At 35.9% G+C, this 24945-nt stretch overlaps 1 protein-coding gene and 1 non-coding gene across 5 annotated transcripts in view; both read left to right on the top strand.

Moving 5' to 3' along the window:
- Window positions 1-1117: 1117 nt before the first annotated feature.
- The window catches only part of RC3H2 (ring finger and CCCH-type domains 2), a 52362-nt gene continuing 28534 nt past the window's right edge, over window positions 1118-24945 (top strand). For 3 of the 4 annotated variants that reach the window (XM_034664459.1, XM_034664457.1, XM_034664460.1), the window contains exons 1-8: window positions 1119-1477; window positions 7676-7973; window positions 10529-10646; window positions 12866-13099; window positions 19400-19575; window positions 22766-22966; window positions 23456-23588; window positions 23703-23821. In XM_034664459.1, coding sequence (XP_034520350.1) covers window positions 7743-7973; window positions 10529-10646; window positions 12866-13099; window positions 19400-19575; window positions 22766-22966; window positions 23456-23588; window positions 23703-23821 — 1212 coding nt within the window. In that variant the 5' untranslated portion in view covers window positions 1119-1477; window positions 7676-7742. Of the gene's footprint in view, window positions 1478-7675; window positions 7974-10528; window positions 10647-12865; window positions 13100-19399; window positions 19576-22765; window positions 22967-23455; window positions 23589-23702; window positions 23822-24945 lie in introns of all 4 variants that reach the window. The other variant, XM_034664458.1, reaches the window with a different exon arrangement.
- LOC117803212 lies at window positions 23260-23370 on the top strand. The gene has a single exon (XR_004626905.1). It is a non-coding gene; the product is annotated as a small nucleolar RNA SNORD90 (small nucleolar RNA).

Raw genomic sequence — 24945 nt, 5'->3', positions numbered from 1 at the left:
ATTTACTAAGTCTTTACAGTAGTATTAGAAGTTAGATATGCAGACAAAAATCCCTGCTCTCATGAAACTTGTATTCTAGTGAAAGGAGAAAAACAGTAAACAAGTAAAATCAGTGTGTATCAGATTTTGAAAATAAGGCTGGAGAAAATAAAGCAGGGATAGGGAGTGCCAGGAAATGGAAATTGGGATTATAATTTTAACCGTGATGGTCAGGCCACCTTTGAAAAATCTTAGCAGATTGTCATATACACTGTCCAGTAGAATGAAACAGATACATATATATTTATATACACACACATATATTTATATGTAGCTCATTACAGTTTGTAAACTACTTGTTCATATGTCTTTTAATTCATAGTGGATTTATTTTCATACATGCCTTTGTTGGACATCTGGTTTCACATTGGAAAGTGCCTTGAATTTAATTACAACTCATAGCCATTTTCTTAATCTGTGTTTTTCAGTTTCTCAGTAACAGAGTACGTAGTATCTGCCTTTTAGGATTATTTTGATGAGTGAAATAAAACTAAAATCAATGGTAAAAATGAAATTTTTATTACCTAACACAGGACCTGGCACATGCTAAGCACTTCACAAATGCTAATTCCCTTATTTCTCTTACCAATCTGATTCCTCATTTATAAAAACATAATTTCTGCTTTACAGTTTGCTGTAAAAAATCCTTCAACAAATATTTATTTAGATATTAATTGAATTTTGATCCCTGCCAGCTTCCAAAGAGTTCAGTTTTCTTTTTAATAAAGAGGTCTGTGTTAGTGCCTGCCAAGCATTTTTTTTTTTTTAATAGGGAGATTGCTTGGCAAATATGTGGAGGGATTGAGAGAACAGATCGGTATTTGATTACGGGACAGTGCATAGACTATAATACAGATGTATCAGATTATGCTCAATGGAGGCCACTTTTTGCACAAGGGGAGTCAGACGCTGCCTCACACCAGTGTCTAGCAGGTTGGGTCAAGGCGCTGATGAAGGTGCAGGGAGTTTCCCATCAACCCTTTCGGCTTGCCGAGGCCTCCTAACAGCACCTCCCACAGTGCTCCGGGGCTCCCTAGTCACGTGACAGGGGTGGTTAGACTCGACCAGAGGGAAGCTGATGCGCAGTCCAGGTGGCGGGGGCTACTACTCTTTCCTTCCACCACCTTAACTCCCAGTCCTGCGTGATCTCGCGTGAAAAGGGGAGTATCTTCTCGCGAGAGCTAGGTCGGGATCCCTCCAGGACCGCCTCCGTGGAGAGGAGGAGGAGGCGGAGGCGGAGGCGGAGGGAGGAGGAGGAGGCCCCGTCGCGGCCTCCGCCGCAGCCAACGGGGCTGTCCCTATAGCTCCCGATGGAGTTTGAGGTCGTGAAACCGCCGCCGAGCTCTGCCCCGGCGAGACAAGGCGCCTCCGTCGCCGAGCCGCGCCGCCGCGGGGCTCCGGGGAGCGGCCCTTAGCGACCCCGCCCGGGCCCCCACAGGTAGGGCGGGGGCGGGCACGATGCGGCTTGGGCCCTAGCTCGGGTCCCTAAGTCCCTGGCGGTCGGGCGGGAGACCGGTCTCAGCCCGGGGCCTGTGTGCTGTAGTCGCCGGTGCCCCAAGGGTTGGGAACTGAGGGCCGCACCTGACACTCGGACCGGGCCCGGAGTCCGGGGCCTACGGAGGCCCCTCTCTCTGGTAGGGCTTTTTCAATACCGAGCGCCCGGCGCAAATGGCCACCTCCCTTCGACACCGGCGGAGGGGAAGCCTCTGACCCCAAAGGAACCCACCCAAGCAAAGGCCAGGGTTCTCTCTCCCATTTCTACACCAGTTGGCAAGCGGGGTTTGGAGGAGGTCCTCGAAACTAAGTCCTCTCCTAGCTTTTCGGCTTTCTGCCCTGGCGCTTCCCGAGATCCCAGAGCAGGGATGGTGGAGGCGATCTGAGTGGTAAATAGGGACCGCGGCCAAACAATGCCCTGGGAGGGCTTAACCTCCTGGGAGGGAGGTGGCCGGACCAGAGTGGTTGCACAGTGGATGTGACGGAGCAATGGCATGAAATACGGCCAGGGAATTCTGCTGTGGCTTTCTTCTTTCCCTCTTTCATTTTTCCTTCTTGGGAAAGCCTCTTAAGGAGACTTCCACCATCTTAGAAAAATGATAGAAAGCATCTTTGTTTCTCAGAAGCAGCTCTACTTTTCTCTGCCCTTAGCTTTCAGGAAGGAAGAACCAGAGTAGCTGTCATTTCCATCCTTCTAATCAGAGAGGAGTTTGATATACCGGCAGGTAGAACCTTGACACCAAAACAGTCTCAAGTAATCACTGACATAAAGTAGATCTAATCTCGTGATTCCCAGCCTGTTTTATTTTTAAATAACCACCTAGATTCCCTTCTTTTAATTCCTACTCTCTCTTTACCTGGGCCCCTTTTTAATTCCTGCTCTCCCCCAAACCGCTGTGATTAGAATGACTTTTTATTACAAATAAAGTGCTTAAGTAATCTTTTTTCCATTTTTTTTATTAGTCAAACTATTAAGTTCCCGTAGGAACTTTTGATTAACCTCAGGATGCAAACGTTGCTACACTACACTGATATAATTTCACCCAAAACCAAAGAAACAAATGTTTTAGTTGGCCTGTGCAGCCTTTTCCTAGTTAAATACACAAATTTAGTTAAGGCTTCTTCAAACATTAAGAAAAGTTCATGGATTTTGCCATTATTACCTTCATTTATCTATCCAAAAAGCTACACCACTGTTACAACATCCCTTCTTTGTGTTGTTTACGTCCACATTTAGTTTTTGAAGGAATAGAGGCCATTAAATCCTGACAAATTTTTAATGCTATTTTTGTTAATTTGGAGATTCATGTTTTCCAAATTTTAGAGTTTGGAAAATTGCTAAAAGGACAAAATGTTAAGGGTATATTCCAAACATGTTTAGAAAAAGCAGATGTTAAAATTCAAATTGCCTCCTATTCTTTGAAGATTTAATTGCGGTCATGTTCATTAGTGGATCCTTTGAGTTACTCCTGATCTGTTATTACTGTTGTGTTGACCTGACATGTAAGACTTATGTCCTTTGTTCATATGTTTTCATTAATTCACTTTCTGCTTTTGTAATTTGCTATATCTTCCAGTCTGAAAAAGCTAACAAAGATTCCTTTGGGGGGGGAAGCATTCTTTTAACACAGAATTTTGTGTTCAGAAATAGAATTTCGAAGCTATATGCAGTACCTAAGAATGCTAAATAAACTTATAACAAGACCTTATTATAATAAGCACTTAAATTGTTTTGGTTGGACTGCATTGAAGTTTCACTTTCTAGTTATGGAAAAAGGAAGCATGTGGTAAAATAAAGCTAGCTGAAAATTAAAAGTAATGTTTTTCATCCAGTCTTGTAACTGTTGTTACATCTTTATGTTTCTCAGGTTTTCTAGTTTTATGAAAACTTCTTAAGTGTAGTTGTGATTTTCACCACAAATTCTTAATAAAAGTTAGTTTTGATTATTACTTTATAATTGTAAGTACTCTAGAGTTGCACTGCCCAATACAAGCCAATAGCCACATGTGGCAATTGAGCACTTGAAATGTGGCTAATGTGAATTGAGATGTGGTATAAATGTAAAATAAAATACACACCAGATTTCAGAGGCTTAGTGCAAAAAAAAATAATTTAAGCTACCTTAATAATTTTTTATATTGATTACATGTTGAAAGGATATTTTGGATAAATTGGGTTAAATTATGTTATTAAAATTAATTTCATCTGTTTTCCCTTTTTTAATATGATTACTGGAAAACTTTAACTTACTTGTGGCTCACATTGTGTTTCTATTAGTACCGTTTAAAACAGCACTGCTCTTCTGAGAAATAAATTACCTGAATAAAAGTGGGCATATGAAAACCAAAAATTTCCTGACAGACTATCGTCTTGCAATCAGAATAATCAAAAGGCTAAGGACTTTGTTAATATGAAGGATAAAGTTACCCAGTGGCCATTATTTGATAGGCAGAAGTGAGTAAGTTCTGTCTCAAAAATAAATATTGTTCATGTTTTGTCATCGCTTGAAAAACTTTACTGGATATGCTAATTAAAATAGAAAATTACCCCATTAGTGTTCTACTAGAAGACGTGGGACGTTAAATCTTATACTGATTAAAAAACTGAGTTTAGCCTCAGAGTGGATTTAAGAAAAAGCTTGAGTCCTATATCTTTTCTAATTTATACTAAAGTCGCTTAAAATAGCAGTCTTTAAAACTGTACTTCAGTTCCTTTTCCTCCATTCCCTTTAGTATGTTTGAGTGCTGAGTTTTAGAGTTTGCCGATTATTTCCATTGGTTTTGTTTGCTGTTTTATAGGCTAAGGTCTCAATTGTACCTGATGCTTTAAATATTATTTTTGAAGTCCAAAACTAATTATTTGTGAGGTTTCTGAACTGAGAAGTAGTTTTCAGTACTTTTCATTTCAGTAGCTTAAATTCCTCACATGGGTGAACTAAAATGAAAACAATGAATGTCTTAATTAACAGACTTGAGCCTTAATGTTTACATTGTTATGAAGAGAATTGTAAAATACTAGATATTTTTAATTATACAATAGCGAAAGAAGCATAAACTTTATTCTCGCACTTTAGAATCAGGTGACATAGTCCAGAACTGGCTGCATAATGTCATGGTGGACTAGTAATAAAAAATGAAAGTACTTGGCTGGTATGCAGTTTGCTCTTAATAAAGCAATGCATAATTTGCATCATATAAGAGATGTCTTAATTTATTTTGCAAGTTTAGTATTCATAACAAGGAACTTATAGCCTAGAAAATTACTTGAGGAAAATCTTTTTAAGGTTGCATCTCTAATGTAGTGTTTCTTCTCTGCTTTATCTTGTTCTTCTTCAATTTTATTAATTAGTAACTGAAAGTTAATACAGGTAATTTAATTAAAATGTTTTTCTTAAATAGTGTATGTATTTAGAGATGTGGGCTTTTTGTTTTGAGTTTTTTAATCCATTTTATCTCAGTTTGAGATGTTTTGGGAGTATCTTCAGGTTTGATACTTGACTGTTAACTGTAAGTGTTATTAGCAATTTAGACTTCCATAGAGTCAAGTAAGTTACCATGGAATTATTAGTATAAATCTAGAAGTTTTATACATCAGTATATATTCTTAGCTTGCCATGGCTCATTTAGATGCTTGTTAAAATAAATTATAAAGACAATAGGCTATTTATCATTTTTGATTTTTGGTTATAAAAATACTTCCTAGGTAAATGTTTACAAAGTGCCTTTTTTAAAGAAATGAAAGTAGAAAAAAAAAAGAAATGAAAGTCGCTTTTGCCATCACGAATTAAACATTTTGGTGGACTATATAAGCTGCTTTTGTGTTTTAGATAAAAATTTATTTTGTCTTTATCTTAATTGAGGAATCTAGAACTTATTGGTAATGGTACTGAAGGAAACATTTTAAAAAATCAAACTTTTCTTTATGTATTATTATATAAGGAGGATTTAGTACATACTTTTCCTGTGAGAAAGTTAGACTCTGACACACAGCAGGAGAATGGCAGAATTACTGACAAATTTTGGCAGAATTTTTCTTTTTTTTTTTAAGGTATTAATTTGGTTTTTACTAGAAATCAAACTTTTCAGTATTAATTATATTACAGCATCTGGTGTTTGTAGATGTAGAAACACATGTAGGATATTATAACATGAAACTATCAAATATATTCTGGAGTAGTTTGAAATACTTGAAAACTAACAGGTGAAAGAAAATATGAAAGATAGCAGTTTTATGTTTAGTTCAAACTTTAACAGTTTCTCTGACCCCCAACTCATTTACTAATGTAAAGCATTTCAGGGTGATCTTGGAAAACGAAATAAGGAAAGAGTATTTGTCACTAGTTTCCTATTACCCAGTGGCTGTGATACCCTAACCCACAAAATCAGTATTTCCAAACAGGTGGCCATTATGAAAAAATAGATGCAGTGCCTTGATAAGTTTTTTTATCAGTTCAGGTTATTAACTAAATTAGGGCTCTCAGTAGTAGATTCAAGATAAAATAACTTCTTCCTCAGAGGCCTTTTGCTTGTATAATTCTACAGCCTAGAAAACTGAACATTTCAAATGTTAAATAGTTTCAAGAAGTGATGGGTTTACCTGTTTAGTGCTCATCTCTAAAGTTGGAAGCAGACTAACCAGGTTTAAGATTGATGGCATTAATGGTGTGGCAATATTAAGAATAACAAGTATAAAATAAGTATAACTTGCAAGATTTGGCTAATTTAAAAATAAAGATATTAGATACTTTACATTAGAGCTGTTTGAGGAGAGATTTGTACAGAGTGCTTTTTATATAACAAGTGCTGTGATTCATTTACCAAGATATTTTTTGAAACCTTAGTTGTTGTGAACATAAAGCCAAAATAAAGAAATTCTTCATTTGGATGTGGGGATATTGGAGAATCAGTTATATACTTTTCTGTCTTAAATCTGACTATAGTTTTAAACATCTGATTTCTGTGGAACTAAGATATTTGGGTTGGTAAACATTGTTATGACATAAAGTAGTGGCTATTTAATTGCCCTAAATACCTAGATTTCTGTTCACCAGAGAGCCTTTGTCAGACTTATGTAAGTTTTGAATTGAAGATATGAAAAATTTGTGAAATGTAGAGTGCTCAAGTTAGGTAGCTAAGGATTTTAAATTAGAGTGCAGTATAGTTTTGATACCAAATATTTTATTTTATTAAAAATCATCGAATGAACATTTTAATCTTAGGAAAAAGAATTCTGTCATTTTTTTCCATGTGCCTTATAATCATATGTAAAAATAAAAAATTACATTTTGCTTTTTTTTCTGCTTAGAATTCTTAGATGAGAATATTGCTTTATTCTTCATATCTTGCTCATTGGACCTGACAGTTTGAAGTCGTGTATCTATATTCTCTCTCAGTAAAAGATATGTTTTCAAACATATCAAAAGATAATGTTGTCAAAAGTGTTGTAGGGAGCCACATTCTAGATATGTAAGACAATTTTTTTTAACTTTGGCACTGTATTTATGTATTTTAAGATTAGCATCTTTTTTTTTTTCCCATTTTTGGACAAACTGCTCTATCATCATCCTCTCACATACTTTGATTTTCAGTACCTTTGTTAGCCTCTTAGTCAAATCTTGACCAGAGATTTCCTCTTTTGTGAAGCTGCCAAGTTGAACATATCCTTGACTGACTTGGTCATTCAGGTGGCTGTGTCTTCACACTTGACTCACTACGATATTCTTTGGATCAATAGTTTTCAAAGTCCAATAACTCTTAGACATTTTCTTAATATGTTTGGGGGTAGTAGCTATCCAAAAACCCAAGCAATCCAAAGTAATTTGTGTTCCTAAAAATGAAACATGGAAAGTTAATCTACTTATTTCATGTGGTCATTAAGAAAATTACGTAATGATAATCGACTGTTATTTGAGCAACCAATATAAATATGTTTAGTTGAAAAGGACACTATTCAGATATTGTTTCTGGACAAAATTTCAGAAATTTAACAAATTCAGCAAATAGATTTAAAGAAAAAGACATCCAAAACATATAAAATTATTCAGTGTTTTAGGTTTTGAAGCTGTGATGGTTGACTTAAGCAGTTAACTCTTAAAGGTGAATGATGAATATGTGGTTAATTTTTACTTTTGTCCATTTCCAGCTTACAAAACACTACACAGCAAAATAATGATCTACTAGACTGCTAACCCGAGCATCCAGCTTCCACAATGCCTGTGCAGGCAGCTCAATGGACAGAATTTCTGTCCTGTCCAATCTGCTATAATGAATTTGATGAGAATGTGCACAAACCCATCAGTTTAGGTTGTTCACACACTGTTTGCAAGACCTGCTTGAATAAACTTCACCGAAAAGCTTGTCCTTTTGACCAGACTGCCATCAACACAGACATTGATGTGCTTCCTGTCAACTTTGCACTTCTCCAGTTAGTTGGAGCCCAGGTAAGCTTTCAAGATTTTACTAATTTGGTATATGTAATAATTATAGAACTTTGTTCATTAAGGGGTACAAAGTGTGTCTAGTGATACTTGAGACATCAAAATATTCAGTGTACCTGATGTCATGATTGTATTCTGCAAAAGATTTTCTTTAGATAATGTCATAAATCCTTATGCAAAACCATAAATTCCATTATAGTTATATATTTGTGTTCAATGCAGTGGTCAACATTTATGTTTAGAAGTGATATTAGTGGATAAGGAACATTTTTAAATAAGCATATTCATTAGGTGATATGAAAAGAAATATAAAAAAAACTTTGGCTAGATATCAACCAACTAGGACCCTCAAATGGAGGTCTTGGAGTTTTGTTTTTTTTTTTTTATCTTCACTTGACTTTCAGAATAATACTACAAATGAGAAAATAAGATCTATATAGGGATGTATATATAAAAAAGCAATTTCCAGAGTATCAGTAACAAATTCTGCACAGTTGTTTATGCCCATATGTTATGAAATTAATATTTCTTATTTATAATCATTTTACTGAATCAGACCAAGAGCCTGGACTTAAAATAATTTCCATTTAATAACTTGCTGTATGTTAGGTATGATAGTAAGTATTCAACATCTATTATTACTAATTCTTACCATAGCTCTTCCGATAGTTACTATCCCCATTTTACAGGTGAGGAAGAAGATGAAATTCTGTACATCATGCACTATATATTAAAGCAAGAAAGTAAAGACTTTTCTGATTAATCACTTCTTAGAAAATTCAGTGAATTAAAAAATAGTCCATTCTTTCAGTGTCTTGATATTTGAAGTTTTTCTTTTAAATTTCTTTTCAATGTTCATAATCCAGGTTAGACACTGTGAAATCAAGATGCATCTATAATCAATAGTATGTCATAATTGGCAGCAGTTTTTCTTAATGGCCCATAAAATAACGGTGCCTTTTGCAAACAGTGGCATCTGAGATTCATAAATACTGTAAACTCTTTGTAATAATACTAGCTACCTGCCATTTAGCGCCTGCTATATAGGTCAGGTATTATGTTTTGTCATTTATAAATGTCCTCTCAATTGGTCCTTAATAGTCTACAGATCTATACAGTGTGATTATTACCTTTAAAGCCCCACCTGCTACAACTGCCTTTGGTCTTTCTGCTTAAGCTATATTGCTTCCTAGCCAATTGTTAAATATGCCAGACATGTTCCCACCTGAGGGATTTTGTAGCGACTGTTATCTTTGCCTAGAATGTTTATTACCTCTCCTCTTTCAAGTCTTTATTCAAATGTCATGATTCCCAAGGAAGCCTATCCTGACCACCCCTGTTAAAATTGCAACCCCTTTCCAGCACTCCCAATCTCCCTTGTCCTTGCCATGTAATTTTTACTGATCACTTTCTGTGATACTACCTATTTATTATATTTTTTAATTTATCAGCTCCATCCTTTCTTCACGAGAATGTAAGCTCTACAAGGGCAAGAAATTTTGTCTGTTTTGCTCACTGATAGATGTCTAATGCCCAAAACTGTGTTTGGAGCATGTTAAGTACTCCATAAATACAAATAGATGTTGGATTAAGTTGAATTTTCATAGTGGCAGTATGAAATAGGGATTTTCGTCTCCATTTTTCAGATAGGAAAGCCATGAGTTGGAGCAGTTAAATGATTTACTCAAGATCACTCATAGAAGTGGCAAAGCTGCAGTTTATGCCCAAGTTTTGACCTTTGATTAAGAGTGCTGTGTCTTGGGGCTCCTGGGTGGCTCAGTCAGTTGAGTGTCTGACTTTCAATCTCAGGTCTTTTTTTTTTTTTTTTTTAAAGATTTTATTTATTTATTTGACAGAGAGAGAGACAGATGCGAGAGAGGGAACACAAGCAGGGGGAGTGGGAGAGGAAGAAGCAGGCTCACAGCGGAGGAGCCTGATGTGGGGCTCGATCCCATAACGCCGGGATCACGCCCTGAGCCGAAGGCAGATGCTTAACCGCTGTGCCACCCAGGCGCCCCTCGATCTCAGGTCTTGATCTCAGAGTCGTGAGTTCAAGTCCCTACTTAAAAAAAAAAACAACAAAACTGTGTGCTTCTATTCTACAAAAAGGGGACAGACCATTACCAACAAATATAATAAAATTATATAGTGAAAAGGTGCTAAGTATTTTTTTCCCTAGTTATTTGAAATATTTTTTTAAAAGTTGCAAAAAATAGCATACAGAGAACCTGTATAGCTTTCTGCAACTTCCCCTAATGTTAACATCTGTCAAAATTGTAGCATAGTTATCAAGCTTAGGAAATTAACGTTGATACAATATTAATAACTACCTGCTGTTTTTTCCATTTATTAATACACTGAGCCCCTGCTATTAAATATGGTAACCTTGGTTCTTGGAAAGTAGTTTGGCTAGGTGTTCGGCTTTAATTTTACTTAAACTACTTTGATGTATTGTCTCTGTATTATAATTTTATACTCACCAAGATTATTTTCAGTTATATAAATAACAGTTCCATGAGCTAGATGCATGTATTTCCTCAATTTTTCTTTGTTCTTAGGTACCAGATCATCAGTCAATAAAGTTAAGTAATCTAGGTGAGAACAAACACTATGAGGTTGCAAAGAAATGTGTTGAGGATTTGGCACTCTACTTGAAACCACTCAGTGGCGGTAAAGGTAAGTTCATAAAAGTCTTTTAACTGGTGAGCAGGATTTGGTAATACATTTACTTTGAAAGACTTGATGTTGATACCCTGTTAAATAATTTTGAGTTTTAAAAGTTTGGACAGTTCTTGGAAAGTTTTTTATGGAGAGCATTATTTTTATTTTCTGAAAATAACCAATACTGTTACTATTTTAAGAATTGATCAGACACTACATGTTGAGATTTCTACAGTTTGTATTTATTAAAATAATAGTGCTATAGCAGAATATTAATTTTAATAAGTCCTACTACTAAGACAATTTCATGTATTGATTCAATCATTCATTCAGTTTTATTGAGCACTTATCGTGATTAGGGCCCCTGCCTTCATAGAGCCCACAGTCTACTGGGGGTGATAGGCATGTAAGTGCAATAAATTATTTTTAAGTGTTATGACAGAAACGGAATTCTATTTTGTTCATCACCGCCCGCCCAGTGACCCACATATCAAGATGAATCAATCAAGTATTTATTTTATACCTACTCTGTGCTGTGAACTGTTGAATATTGAGGACATAGTGATTTCCTTGAGAAAGAGCCTGTCTTCCTCATTCATTTAATCATTCATTTATTGAACAGATATCTAACAAGCATGTACTAAGTGCTGGGCACTATTTTGGTATTTGGCATACATGAATAAAATGCTTGCCCTCGTAGCCCTTATGTTTTAGAAAAGGGAGAAAGTATAATAAATGATAAACATAATAAAAAGTTATATAGTATGTTACAATTGATAATTATTACAGAAGTATAGTAATACATTTAGAGGGATCAGAAATGTCAGGGTGAGGGGACAAGGGCAGGTTGCAATTTTACAAAAGGTGGTTAGTGTAGGACTCATTAAGAAGGTAGCTTCTAAACTTGAGATGAAAGAGGTGAGATAGTTAGCCATGTAGGTTCCTGGGAAAAGAGTGTTCCAGAGAGGCAGTAAGGATGGAGCATCTGGGTGGCACAGTCAGTTAAGTGTACAACCCTTGGTTTTGGCTCAGGTCGTGATCTCAGGGTCCTAATATCAAGCCCCGCATCAGGCTCTGTGCTCAGCATAGAGTCTGCTTGGGATCCCTCGTATTCTTTCGCTCTCAAATAAATAAATCTTATAAAAAAAGAAAGAAAAAAAGACTGTTCCTGAGAGGCAAAAGCAAAGTCCCCAAGGCATGCCTAGTATCTTCAAAGAACAATAACAGGAGAGTGTGCCTGGAGCAGTGTGAGTGAGGGGGAGATCAGTAGAACATGATCCTGTACGTGGTGAATGTAGATAGAGAAGAAAACAAAAACTGGACCCTTTAACATTAAGAAGTCAGGAAGAAAAGATGAAATCAGAAAAGAAGATGTGGAATAAAACGAAAGAAGAAAAGCAAGAGGATGGAGTGTTCTGGAAGCCAAGTAAAGAAAGCGTTTAAAGGAATTAGGAGTGGTTATCTGTGTTGAGGGCTGTTGAAAGGTAAAGTAAGGTAAGGACTGAGAATTGACCATTGACTTAGCAAAGTAGAGGTAATTGTCATGACAAGCAGTTTTGATGAAGTGATAATAGCAACAACTTGATTGGAGTAGGTTTTAAAGATTGTGAAGCAAGGAATTTGGAGATAGTGAATATAGACAATTCTAGAGAATTTAATACAAAAGGGAAGAAAGGAATAGGGCAGAGCCAGTAGGCAAAGAAGGATGAATGAAAAGATTTATTTATTTTTAAGATGGATGAAATAACAGCATGCTTGTTTTTATTGTATGCTAATGGAAGCTATCAAACAGGGAAGAAGTAATGATGTGGGAGAGAGGAAAGAATTGCTGGAGCGTATCCTTCAGTCAGGAAAAGGGATTATGATCTAAGAGCTTGCCATAAAGTTGTATTTCTAAGCATCATGTATACAATAAAATTAGAACTGTTATTAATCATTACTTTTGATTAAACTTTTCATTAATAAACTGGATGGAGAACAGACTAAATAAACCCAAAGTCCTCTCTCGAGGGGCACATGGAACCCAGAGAACAAGATACCTAAATAAAATTTGAAGTAACTGCAAATTAGACTCCTGTTACCACAGAATAGTAATAAACAGATTCAGAATATTCTTGTTAAAACAGTGGGAAGGACTCATTACAAATTATGGCTTCATAGTTAAGTATGGGTAATGAAAATTAACTTGTCTTATTTAATTGAAGAAACTTTACTTTCTTTCCTTTTTCTTAAAGGTGTAGCTAGTTTGAACCAGAGTGCACTGAGCCGTCCAATGCAAAGGAAACTGGTGACGCTTGTAAACTGTCAACTGGTGGAGGAAGAAGGTCGTGTCAGGGCCATGCGAGCAGCCCGTTCACTTGGAGAAAGAACTGTAACAGAACTAATATTACAGCACCAGAATCCCCAGCAATTGTCTGCCAACCTGTGGGCTGCTGTCAGGGCTCGAGGATGCCAGTTTCTAGGGCCAGGTAGGATAGATCACTATCTTGTCTCTCTTACTGACTACCAGGGCGAGAGGATGCCAATTTCTAGAGTTAGCTGAGAATCCCCAGACTCAACCTATCTTTATGTATACATACAAATCTTCACATAATTAAAGATAAACCAGTTTTGTAATCATAATCTATGTGATAGTGCTGTAACATTTTAGAATAAATTCCTCATTTAATCTTTAGCAGCCTTTAAAAGAAGTGACACAGATCTACTTCTACAGTTTAAAAAACTGAGTTAGAGAGGCCTAAGATGGTATAGGTAGTAAGGAAAGGAAAAGTAAAGTTTTTTTGTTTTTTGGGTTTTTTAATGAAAAAAAGTTAAAAATTGTCTTGAAAACTTGGGAAATGGAAATTACACAAAAAATAAGAATCACTGGAGATGATGCCTTCATAGTTATTACCGTCTACATTCTATTTAAAAAATCTTTACCTATACCAAGGTTGTGAATGAAGTACACTTCTCTGTTACCTTTTAGAAGCTTTATTGTTTTACCTTTCTGATTTTAGAACTACAGTCAAGTAGGATTTTGTGTGTGTGTGTGAAGGAAACTTTTTAAATAAGTGCCATTGGGACAACTGAATAGACATGTGGAAAAGATAAAATTGGATATATTTCTCATACACCATAGCTACTTAAATTCCAAGTAGGTCATAAATACTGTTACTAAAAAATACTATCATACAACTAATAAAGAATGCAAGAGTGAATTCTTCTATGACTTAGTATGGGAAACACTTTTTTTTTACTCCAAATCCAGAAGCAGTAATAGAAAAGACTGATATATAACTAAATATTTGTTAATTGCATCACAGAAAATATCAGCAAAGTAAAAAAATGACACTTAGAAAAATGTTTGTATTCTGTCACAAAGGACTAATATAACTACAATGTAAGGTACTTCTAAAAACTCAGAAAAAGATACCAACCAACCAATTGAAAAATTGGCAAAAAATATGAACAGAAAACGCAGGAGAAAAAGTAATGTAAACGGCCTTCAAACATATAAAACATATTCAGTATTTCTCATATCAAGAGAAATATTCACAAAAATTATATTAACCATTTCTCATGTATCAGATTGGCAGAATTCAAAAGTTTGACAGTGTATTTTGTCGTCAGGGCTGTGGGAAAACAGGTAGCTTTCATCCAGTAATGGTGGGAGTACTAAGTGGTACACATGTTAAAGAGAGGTATTCTGCAACATCTACCAAAATCACCTACGCACTTATTCTTTGGCCTAACGGTTCCATTTCTATGAATCTATCCCAAAGATACAGCAGAAAACACAGAATGCATAGTTATTTTTTTTTAAGTTTTTATTTAATCTCTACATCCAGCGTGGGGCTCAGACTCGCAACCCTGAGGTCAAGAGTTGCGTGGTCTTCCGACTAAGCCAGCCAGGCAACCCCAGAATGCAGAATACAAAGCACTATTTGTAACAGCAAACATCTGGAAGCAACCTGAATGTCTATGAAGAAGAGACTTGTTTAATAAACTGGTATATCCTTCCAGTGGAGTACTCTGCAACTGTTGAAAGGAATGGAGAAGATGTATATGTTCTGCTAGGGTGTGATCTCTATATACGTTAGGTTAAAAAAAAAAAAAAAGCAAAAGGGGCACGTGACTGACTCAGTCAGTAGAGCATGGGACTCTTGATCTCAGTGTCATGAGTTTAAGCCCCATGTTGGGTATAGACCTTACTTTAAAAAAGAAAAACAAGGGGCGCCTGGGTGGCACAGCGGTTAAGCGTCTGCCTTTGGCTCAGGTCGTGATCCCAGCCAAGCCCCACATCAGGCTCCCTGCTCAGTGGGGAGCCTATTTCTCCCTCTCCCTCTGCTGCTCCCCCTGCTTGTGCTCTCGCTCTGTCAAATAAATACATAAAATCTTTAAAAACAAGAACAAAAAGTGCAGAATGGTGTGCTTATTATAGTATTTTTTATCTAAGGGAGAGAGAGATAACCATTGTCTACATTTATTTATATTTTCCAAAAAAAACAATGGTAGGAGAAATTTAAAAATAATAAACTTATATAGAGGAAGGAGGAAACAAGAGAAGGCAGACCAGGACAGAACTAGACCTCATTGAATGTACCTTGTTTTATACTTGGGACCCATGTAAATGTTTTATGTAATTATAAAACAATTTTTAGTAAAAATAGATTTTTAAAATTTAATTAAAAAGAGTAAGACAAAGCAATACCTAAACACAAAAAAGCTGAAACATACATTAAGTTGGTAGCATATTCATCAGGAATGAGTTATTGCAGGTGACTTTGGAACACAGTGTTTTGATTTTTATATCCCTCATGGGATATATAATCCTAAGGTAGATTCAGGCACACAGTAAGATAAAGCAAGTAAATAATTATGTTAATGCCATCAGGAACCAAGATTTTCAGCATTTAAAGAAAAAGATACAAGTATGAACTCAAAGAATTTATGTAAAAATCCTTTAGTCTTACATTTGAATTGTCAATGTAAGTACAACTCATTTACTTCTCTTTCTCTAAAATGTCTATTCCCAAGATATGTCCACTGAAAGGGCTTAGAAGCAATGATAGCACCCAGATTATGACCCTTAATAAATACCATTGCCCACTAAAAAGAAGCAGGGCTCTTTAGTCTTTCTATAAATGCCATATTCCAGTTCTAGGGTACGGAAGTACAAATTAAGCCTGGGAATTCTTGGGCTAGAAAGCAAAAAAGCTATCAAAGGTCATTGACATCTTGTCAGAATTAGAAGTAAATTTGAAAGGGCTTCCACTGGACATGAGTGGCAGTTTGAACATCAAAATGAATAATGACTATAGTAGGATTGAAACATAAAATATATGAAAATCCATGATTTTGTAATGATGATACAGGAAAAATCGATTATCTTTGGCAGTTGCTAAATAATGCCAACACATTATTCTAGAAATTGCAAAAGAGTAGAATAAAAGTGAAGCATGTTTTTTCTGCCTTTCCTTTACACACTGTTTTCCAGGACAGTTTCTTAGGGTGTTGAGTGTAGCTTCCTCTTTTAGCAAAATTCCAGCTAATAAATTTAGGAAAAAAGAGTCAGAACTAGAAAAATCACACATTTACAACCTCAAATGAATTAGTGGGTCTACACAAGAACTATTAGTAGCTGTTAAAACCATTAGATGTAAGGTTGCTGGGAAAATTTACTATAGATGCATGAGGCCTGAACCCATTGATCATTACTAAACCCACTAACATTATTAAAAGTGAGACAACTGGGCCTTAAGTATCTCCTGATGTAATATACGGAATAATAAGTACGCTTGGCAGAAAAAGAAACAAAACCTCAAAAAAACAAAAATTCATTCTGAATCTAAGCAAGCTTATAGTTTATGTGAAATAAGGAGGATAATGAACATATTTAGAAAGACTATAAGCTCAAAATTAGCCACATCAGGAATGTGGGGAATTGTTTAGAAAAATGATTGTTTCTTCAAAAAAATCAGAAAAATTGAATTTTCTCTTAAATGGGTGGTGGGAAAGTGGTATAGATTCTTTTTTTAAGCCTAAAGGCGCATTAACCAAAAGCAATGTATGGACTTTATTTGGATATTATTAAGGAGGCCAACTGTAAGAAGAAATTTTTGAAACAGTGGGAAAAAATTCAACGTGGACTGGATATTAGATGATAGTAAGGATATATATTACTTTCTTAAAATGTGATAATGGTATAAAATTTTTTTTGAAGTCCTTATATGTTAGAAATATATAATGAATTATTTAAGGGTGAAATGCTATGTTGTCTGGTATTTATATCAAAACACTCCAGCCAAAGCAAACTGGAAAAGTGGGTAGGAACTGGCAACAGCTATCTTATGGGTTCATGTGATCTCTACTTTTATGTATGTTGAAAATTTTCCGTAATACAAAGTTAAGTTGAAAAGTAATTTTAAAAATCCACATTTATGTGTAATTTAAGAATGCTGCCTTTGGATGTTTCCTCCTTATTTATTTACCTGACCCAAGAAGCACTAGACTAGGTATCAAATATCCTTTGTTCTACCACTCAACAACAAAAAGACAATACAGTGTAAAAAAAAATGGACGAAGGGCATGAATAGACATTTCTCCAAAGAAGGTGCACAGATGGCCAAAAAGCACTTGAAAAGATTCTCAGCATCATTAGTCATTAAGGAACTGCAAAACAAAATCATATGAGATACCACTTCACACCAGCTAGGTTTGCCATAATCTAAAAAATGGAAAGAGAGTTGGTGAGGATGTGGGTGAAACTTGGGAAGCAGAGTGGTGCAGCCTTTGTGGAAAATGATTTGGCTGTTCCTCTGAAAGTCAGGGTTACCATATGACCCAGTAGTTCCACTCCTTGCGTATATACCCCAAAGAACTGAAAACAGAGATTCAAACTAATACTGTACACCAGTGTTCACAGCAGCATTCGTCACAATGGCGCAAAGGTGGAAGCTGTCCACATGGGCATAAGCTGATGAATGGATAACCAGATGTGCTTTGTCTATAAATATAATATTATTCAGCCACAGAAAGAATTGAAACATATAAAATATTTTCCTTTCTATATAAAGTCAGCATAAAAATTTAAAAAGGATTGAAATTGATGTATGCTACAATGTAGGTGAACTTCAATAATATTATGTTAAGTGAAAAGAAGCCAGAAAAAAGGTCACATATTCTATGATTCCATGTATTTGAAGCATCCGCAAAGGTAAATCCATAGAACCAGACTGCAGACTAGTGGTTGCCAGAGGCTGGGGTTAGAGGCTCTGGGGAGTGACTGCGTAACGGCTGTAGGTTTCCTAGATAGACCAGATGGTTGTTCATGTGAATTATATACTTTAAAATGGTTAATTTTATATAAAGTTTACCTCAATTTTTTTAAAAAAGTCCTTGTTGCAAGTAGTTTTGATGCTAAGTAGTTGTGAACCTTGACCTCAGTGCCTCACTTGAAAAAGGGTTCGATTTTTAATCCAGATTCTAGATGAGCTCTCAGCTCTAAAGTTCCACTGTTTTGAGAACCAATGCACTTTTAACTTTTAATTTTAAAATAATTTCAGATTTACCCAAAAGTTGCAAGAATGATGCAGAGAATTCCTGTACACTCTTTATCTACATTCATTAGTTTTTAATATTTTGTTATATTTGTTATGTTATTTGCCCTTTTCCTCTTTTCTGAACCATTTGAGAACAGGTTGCATATTTCAGTGCTCCTTTATCCCTTTATACTTCAATGTATTTCCTAAAAACAAGGATGCCGTCTTATGTAACAGCAGTATGTTCACCAAACTCAGCAAATTTAACTTACATACCATACTAAAATCTAGTTCGTATTCCAATTTTGTCAGTTATTCCAAAAATGTGTTTAATGGAATTTATTTTCTTTCAGAATACAGTCCAGGCCGGGATCATTTATTCTATTTATTTGTCATTTCTTTTTAGTCTTCTTTAATCTGAAATCATTCTTCAGCCCTTCTTTGTCTGATGTTGGTATTCTTGAAGAATACAGGCAGTTATTTTTTTTTAAAGATGTTATTTATTTATTAGAGAAAGCGCATGCATGAGCAGAAGGGAGAGGGAGAAGCAGGCTCCCTGCTGAGCCAGGAGCCCTATGTGGGGCTCGATCCTAGGACCCCTGGGATCATGACCTGAGCCAAAGGCAGACACTTAACCAACTGAGCCACCCAGGCGCCCCTACAGCAGTTACTTTACAAAAAATTCCTTAATTTGAGTTTGTCTGATATTCCTTCATGATTAGATTCAGATTATACTATATACATCCCTGGCTACAAAACAACATAAATTAATACCTTCTTTAGGCATTGCATCCACAGGCTAAATTCACTTTACAATCATGTTCAAAATTGTTGTCAGGCAAAGTAACAGTCTCACGCATTAAAGAACAATTACCATTTACCATAAGGCTACTATGTGTCCTTTATGTGTTACTTAATATGTCAGAGTATCTCCTGTATTTTGTAAATGAGGATTTTTTCTTTGTACTATAACATTATTGTTATCTAGTTGATTATTAAATACCTGCAGAAGATAGGTTTTAAATTTTGTTGGCTTGTTTTCTGAATGGTTGTTTAGTAAAAATTATATTTTATTTGATTGCTTTTTAAGTAAACTGTATTTTTGTATGTGTGATGTCCCCTTTTTGTGCTAATGAAATACGGACAGTGGATAATGGACCGCCATGAACTAATACCCAAAGATGTCTGACAGACATGATCTGCAGGGTTTCTCATTTATTGTGAATGCATGTTCCTTACTTCTAGCTATGCAAGAAGAGGCCTTGAAGCTGGTGTTGCTAGCATTAGAAGATGGTTCTGCTCTCTCAAGGAAAGTACTGGTACTTTTTGTTGTGCAAAGACTAGAACCAAGATTTCCTCAGGCATCAAAAACAAGTATTGGTCATGTTGTGCAACTACTGTATCGAGCTTCATGTTTTAAGGTAAGTAGCAAGCAACCATCTAGATGTTACGTGCCTGTGTATGAGACAGAGGCTTTCTAAAATGGGTGTTACCTGGTCTAGGGGCTCCAGGAATGCAGAATGCTTCCAAGAGTTGAAAGGAAACTTTGTTTTTCTTCTGCATTGTTTGCATCTGTGATACTACCTATTGGGAATAAACATATGTGAAGGTGTCAGTAACACAAAACAGAGCATAAGGAAATAGTTTGGTAAACTTGATTCTCAGGATAATGAAGTAGACTAAAGAAGTCTAATTCAAATGAATTTCCCATCTTAAAATGGAAAACTACATAAAAGTACGTAAAAGTTGGTAAATGTTTCAATTTCCCATTATTACTTTAATTTTATTCCCTGTTGTGATTTGATTATAACCTTTAATCTGAAGATGGCCTATAATGTTGCCTTCAGGACAAGAGAGTGAAAAGTTGAGGTACTTGCCCCACTTTGCATTTAGGAGGTGTGATTTTTTTGTGTTTTGTTGTGGTGGAGAAGACAGAGAAACCCCAAGATATTTAGAAATGTGGTTTCATTGTCTTATGGACTTGTGGGTGGTTAGAGATACTGAGGGAAGTGGAAAGTAGGCTGAATCCTTAAAAGTTCCTGCATGTTACAAGAGTAGGGGGTTGCTGGCTGGATCTTGAGAAAGGCCCAAAGACTTGGAACTGGAAAGGTCCATTGGCTTCTATAAAAGTAAAACACCAAAATTTGAAAGCCAGGCTTATCTAGGCTATTTTGCTGGTTTTATAGCTCAAGAGTGAAAACCGTACAGGAAAAAAAATTTTCGGCAGACTGCTTAGTTTGAAATAACAGGTAATTGCAGATGGAAATATGTTCAGATGAACTCACTTATCTCCTAATGAGGCTTGGACACTATCTCCTTGATAGTTATAGTGCTAGATTTTGTGCCCTTAAGGGCAACAATAAAAATGAATCCCTGTTTTCTCAAACATTATGTTTTTGGCTAAGCAACCAAATCAAATTACAGAAATCATTTATCTTCCTGAAGTGACTGGCTAGGTTCTCACACTGTGTATTCCTGAGTTAATATGTTTTTTTCTTGCATAGGAATCATTCTGATTTGTGGTTTATGGTAGTCATACATTGACAGTTGTTACTAATACCTGACATTTGAATAACACTAGTATAGAAAGTGATTTCAATTTTATGCTCTCATTTCATCCTTGCTGCCTTCTAGTTTAAAATGTTAAAGCAGTGTTTAGATTAATAAAAGGATATCATGCTGACTTAACTGTCAAAAGGCCTCTCTTGGGTGTCATTTACTTTAGTAAAATCACCATTGTCAAAGGTCTTTCCTTGATTTCATAGGCTTAGAGATGTGAATTTTGTGGGTGCATACAGTGGATTCTTCCCTGTGGATTCACCCACAACGGATAATCAGATTTATTCATTCGTGATGAGAAGTGCAACTCTTACATGACTTAAATCATCATATTGGCGCTATTTTCTTGCCGAAGAGTATCAAGCCTTTTTTGAGTAGCATGGAATCAGCTCAAGGGGAGTTAACAATTCTCACGGTTTTGATGCAGTGATTCCCAACTGATGATCTGCATCAGAATTATCTATGGGGTTTTTAAAAGTTTACATTCCTGGATCCCCTCCTCAGATGTATTCTGATTTGGTGTATCTGATGTGGGACTTATCATACTTGTGTGGTCTTCAAAGCCAGAAATTGTGATTACCTGAAATTGTAGTTTCTAATGCTTCATGGGTGATTTTGATGTTTGGTAGTGAGAACTTTAATATGACCAGGCTCTGTTAGCCCCCTGTGTCTGTCTTTACTACTCAGGTGAATAGATGCTTATGCTGCCTGTGAGGCACCCTGTAGCCTACATGGTAGTTGGGTGAGTGCTACCGGTCGTCTGGTTCTTGGGTTTCTTTTTCTTTTTTTATGTAGATAATTCTTTCTTTTGTTTCCTCAGTGTTTCTTTAAGTAGGTTAGGATAGATTGTGGATTTTTGTGACTTCTAAGTTACATATATTCTGCGCTCTCTTAGATTATACCTAAGATGGTGTTGTTTAGAATTTGGGTGTCCCACACTTTTCTGTAATATAAATACATATTCCTAAAGAGATTGTGAACCAATACTATTAATTCTCAGCTGGTAACTTGATTTTCCCATCTTCATGTTCTTGGGGTCATATCATTGTTGTCTCATGTGCCAACAATAGAAACAGCCAGTGCGGTGGTTTGGAGGTATTTTCATTTTACCGATGAGGAAATCATGATTTTGAACAGTGTGAATGATTTGTTCAGTCTGAGTTTCAGAGTCTGTACTAGTCCTGGGTATTCTGACTCCTAGCCAAGTTTCAAATTTCATTGTGCAAGTTTTAGATAAGTGGTATCATCTAGTGTGGAAATTATCTAGTCATATACTTGCATGTTTAGAGAATTAGTAGGGTATGTGAAACTGTAAACTTTGAGTTTGTTTTTTAAATGACTTATTAAGTCAGGTATAAAATTAATAAATACCCTAATGATCACTTTTGTGGTGATAGAAAATACCTGAGTCATCACATGGCAGTGCTAATATATGTCTACCCATTGGCTGGACTGATTTGTCATTCCTCTGCTTAAAAGTCCTCAGTGGCTTCCCATTCCCTTCAGCATCATATATCAATTTCTCACCATAGTTTATAAGGCCCTCTATGATTCTTCTCTAGTCTGTATCTTAGTCTTTAATTCTGTGTGCTCTGCTCTTTCATTTTTCTATTTCACCACTTGATCCTCTTGTTAAGATTCTGTTTCTTACCGGGAAACTCCTATTCATTCTTTAAGACTCAGTTCATGCAGCCTTCACGTGGGGGAAGCCTTCTCTGTTATCCCTTCCTTGTCCCCTAAGTCAGATTTAATTGCCTTCCCTTTATGTTGCCATGGAGCATTATAATAGCGCATATACTGTAATTTTCTATTTACAAGTGTCTTCTCTATCAGCTGCTAAGCTCATTGAAAGAAGGCAGAACTATGTACTGGGTTATGTAAGTTCTGCTTTGTTCCAAAAATAATTTGTGATAAGGACATATTCTCTCCTTTGCACCTTCTTTTGTCTGGTATCTGATATCTCTACTCTCCCCCCAAAAGAATCGATTGGAGAAGGGGGGAGAGCAGACCAATTCTGATGGGGTTTTTTTTTTCCTCCTTTCTATTTTTTAGGTTACCAAAAGGGATGAAGACTCTTCCCTGATGCAGCTAAAGGAGGAATTTCGGAGTTACGAAGCATTACGCAGAGAACATGATGCCCAAATTGTTCATATTGCTATGGAAGCAGGACTCCGCATTTCACCTGAGCAGTGGTCCTCACTTCTGTATGGTGACTTGGCACATAAATCACACATGCAGTCTATCATTGATAAGGTTTGTGAAATTAGTGATGTTTGTTTTATATCATTGCTGTTGCTTAGAAGAGCATTGCATCCTTCTGAAGGAACTAAAGAGACAACTAGTTGGAGATTCCTGTTTTTAAATATCAGGTGCTCTATTATTTTATCTAAATAAAATAATAATTATTATTATTATTTTTTTAACTTTCAAAATAAACAAAGGGAGGCAACAGGGAAGCAAATATAGGATAGTAGCATAAAAGCACCCTGGCTTATAGAGTCTGTTATTTATCTTTGTTTTGACCTCAGAGAGCTAATATAGCTTATAAGTAAGTTTTCTAAGTGTCTAATGATGAATTTCATAGGGCAGATTCTGAGGTGAAAATTTCATTCATCATTGATACTCCTACTATGGAATCTGAAGACACTTGAAAACCTGTTTAGTATGTTGACTAAATGAAGCATTTTAGTGTAGATGTGTCCTAAGAACCAGAGTAAAAGCCATTCTGTTTCTGTTTGTTAGCTGCAGTCTCCAGAATCATTTGCAAAGAGTGTCCAGGAATTGACAATTGTTTTGCAACGAACGGGTGACCCAGCTAACTTAAATAGACTGAGACCTCATTTAGAGCTTCTTGCAAACATAGACCCTAATCCAGGTATGTGGAAGAATATTCAGTTGCTTATACTTTTTCTACCCTTGAGGTGAATAACACAAGAGAATTACTGCTAACAAATTCTCCCCCCTCCCCACCCTTGACGGCTTGTTTTAGATGCTGTTTCGCCAACTTGGGAGCAGCTAGAAAATGCAATGGTAGCTGTTAAAACAGTGGTTCATGGCCTTGTGGACTTCATACAGAATTATAGTAGAAAAGGCCATGAGACACCTCAGGTAAGCACATTCATTGCACTTCTGACTGCTCTTACCTCTAACAGAGGTTCGTCCTGAACATCATGAGCAAGCTTTTTGGTTAATGGACTTTGTACATGACTCTATTCCTTTAGGTTTCTATTATCTCAGTTCTTTTGGAAGAAACTCAAGTTTTAGTATACCTGATAAATAATTTATAGCACAGTAACCATTGGGAGAGAATTTTGAATATGAGCTCACCGTCAGTATTTTTGACCAAGTATAGATCAATGATTCCTTCCAGACATTTTGTCTGATTCTTTCCTAATGTAGGGAAATTGTCACTTTTTTCTCCATTGCTCTCATATAAATGAATCTCTGTTCGTAAATGTGTGGAGTTTGAATTTTTAAAATATTTGCAGTGTACTTTAGAAGGAGTTGTTTAAGGTATAATCTTTTATTCTAATAATGATGCCCATTTATTACATCACTGTGAGCCAAGTTCCTATGTCCATTATTTTATTTATATGATTTCTGATCCTCACAGCCACCTGCAAGATAATTACCGTTCCCAAGCTGAAGTTTAAAGAGCTTAAATAACAAATCTAAGGTCCCGGTGGCAGTAAGTGACAGAGCTGGGATCAAATCTACTCCAAAGTGATCTTTTCACTCTTTTACCCTTATTCTATTAGAAAACATTATAATATTCAAACTTTGAGAGATAAATGTTTCATTTTTATTAAGGTAACAGAAATAACAATGCCATCTTAAATTTTGATACAGTTAAAGCAGTTATGATGAAGTTTTTTATATTTTGCCTTATTGTTTTTATGAACTTAAACAGCTCTGAGCCTAAGAAGAGAGTTGTACCCTCAAGCCAACAAATAAGTTCGTTTCATAAATTTTCACTTTCAGGGGAAATTGTGTTCTGCCTCTCCTGGGAAAGTTTACGTGAACAAAGCTTATGGCTTTTTAAATGCTTTTTAAATCATTTGTTTTGGTATCATTTTAAGACAGCAATGAATTGGTGAGAAAATCTAATTTTGTGGGCATTGTGTTGCCTGCCTGACAAATAAATAGACGTTAATATTTGAACCAGTTTTAGATAATCCTCAGAAGGAATATTTAAAACCGGCAGTTCAGAGTTACCCTGTGTAATGCCTAAC

Source organism: Ailuropoda melanoleuca, chromosome 7 (assembly GCF_002007445.2).
Source record: "Ailuropoda melanoleuca isolate Jingjing chromosome 7, ASM200744v2, whole genome shotgun sequence".
Lineage (NCBI taxonomy): Eukaryota > Metazoa > Chordata > Mammalia > Carnivora > Ursidae > Ailuropoda > Ailuropoda melanoleuca.
This window is presented reverse-complemented; position numbering and strand designations above follow the sequence as displayed.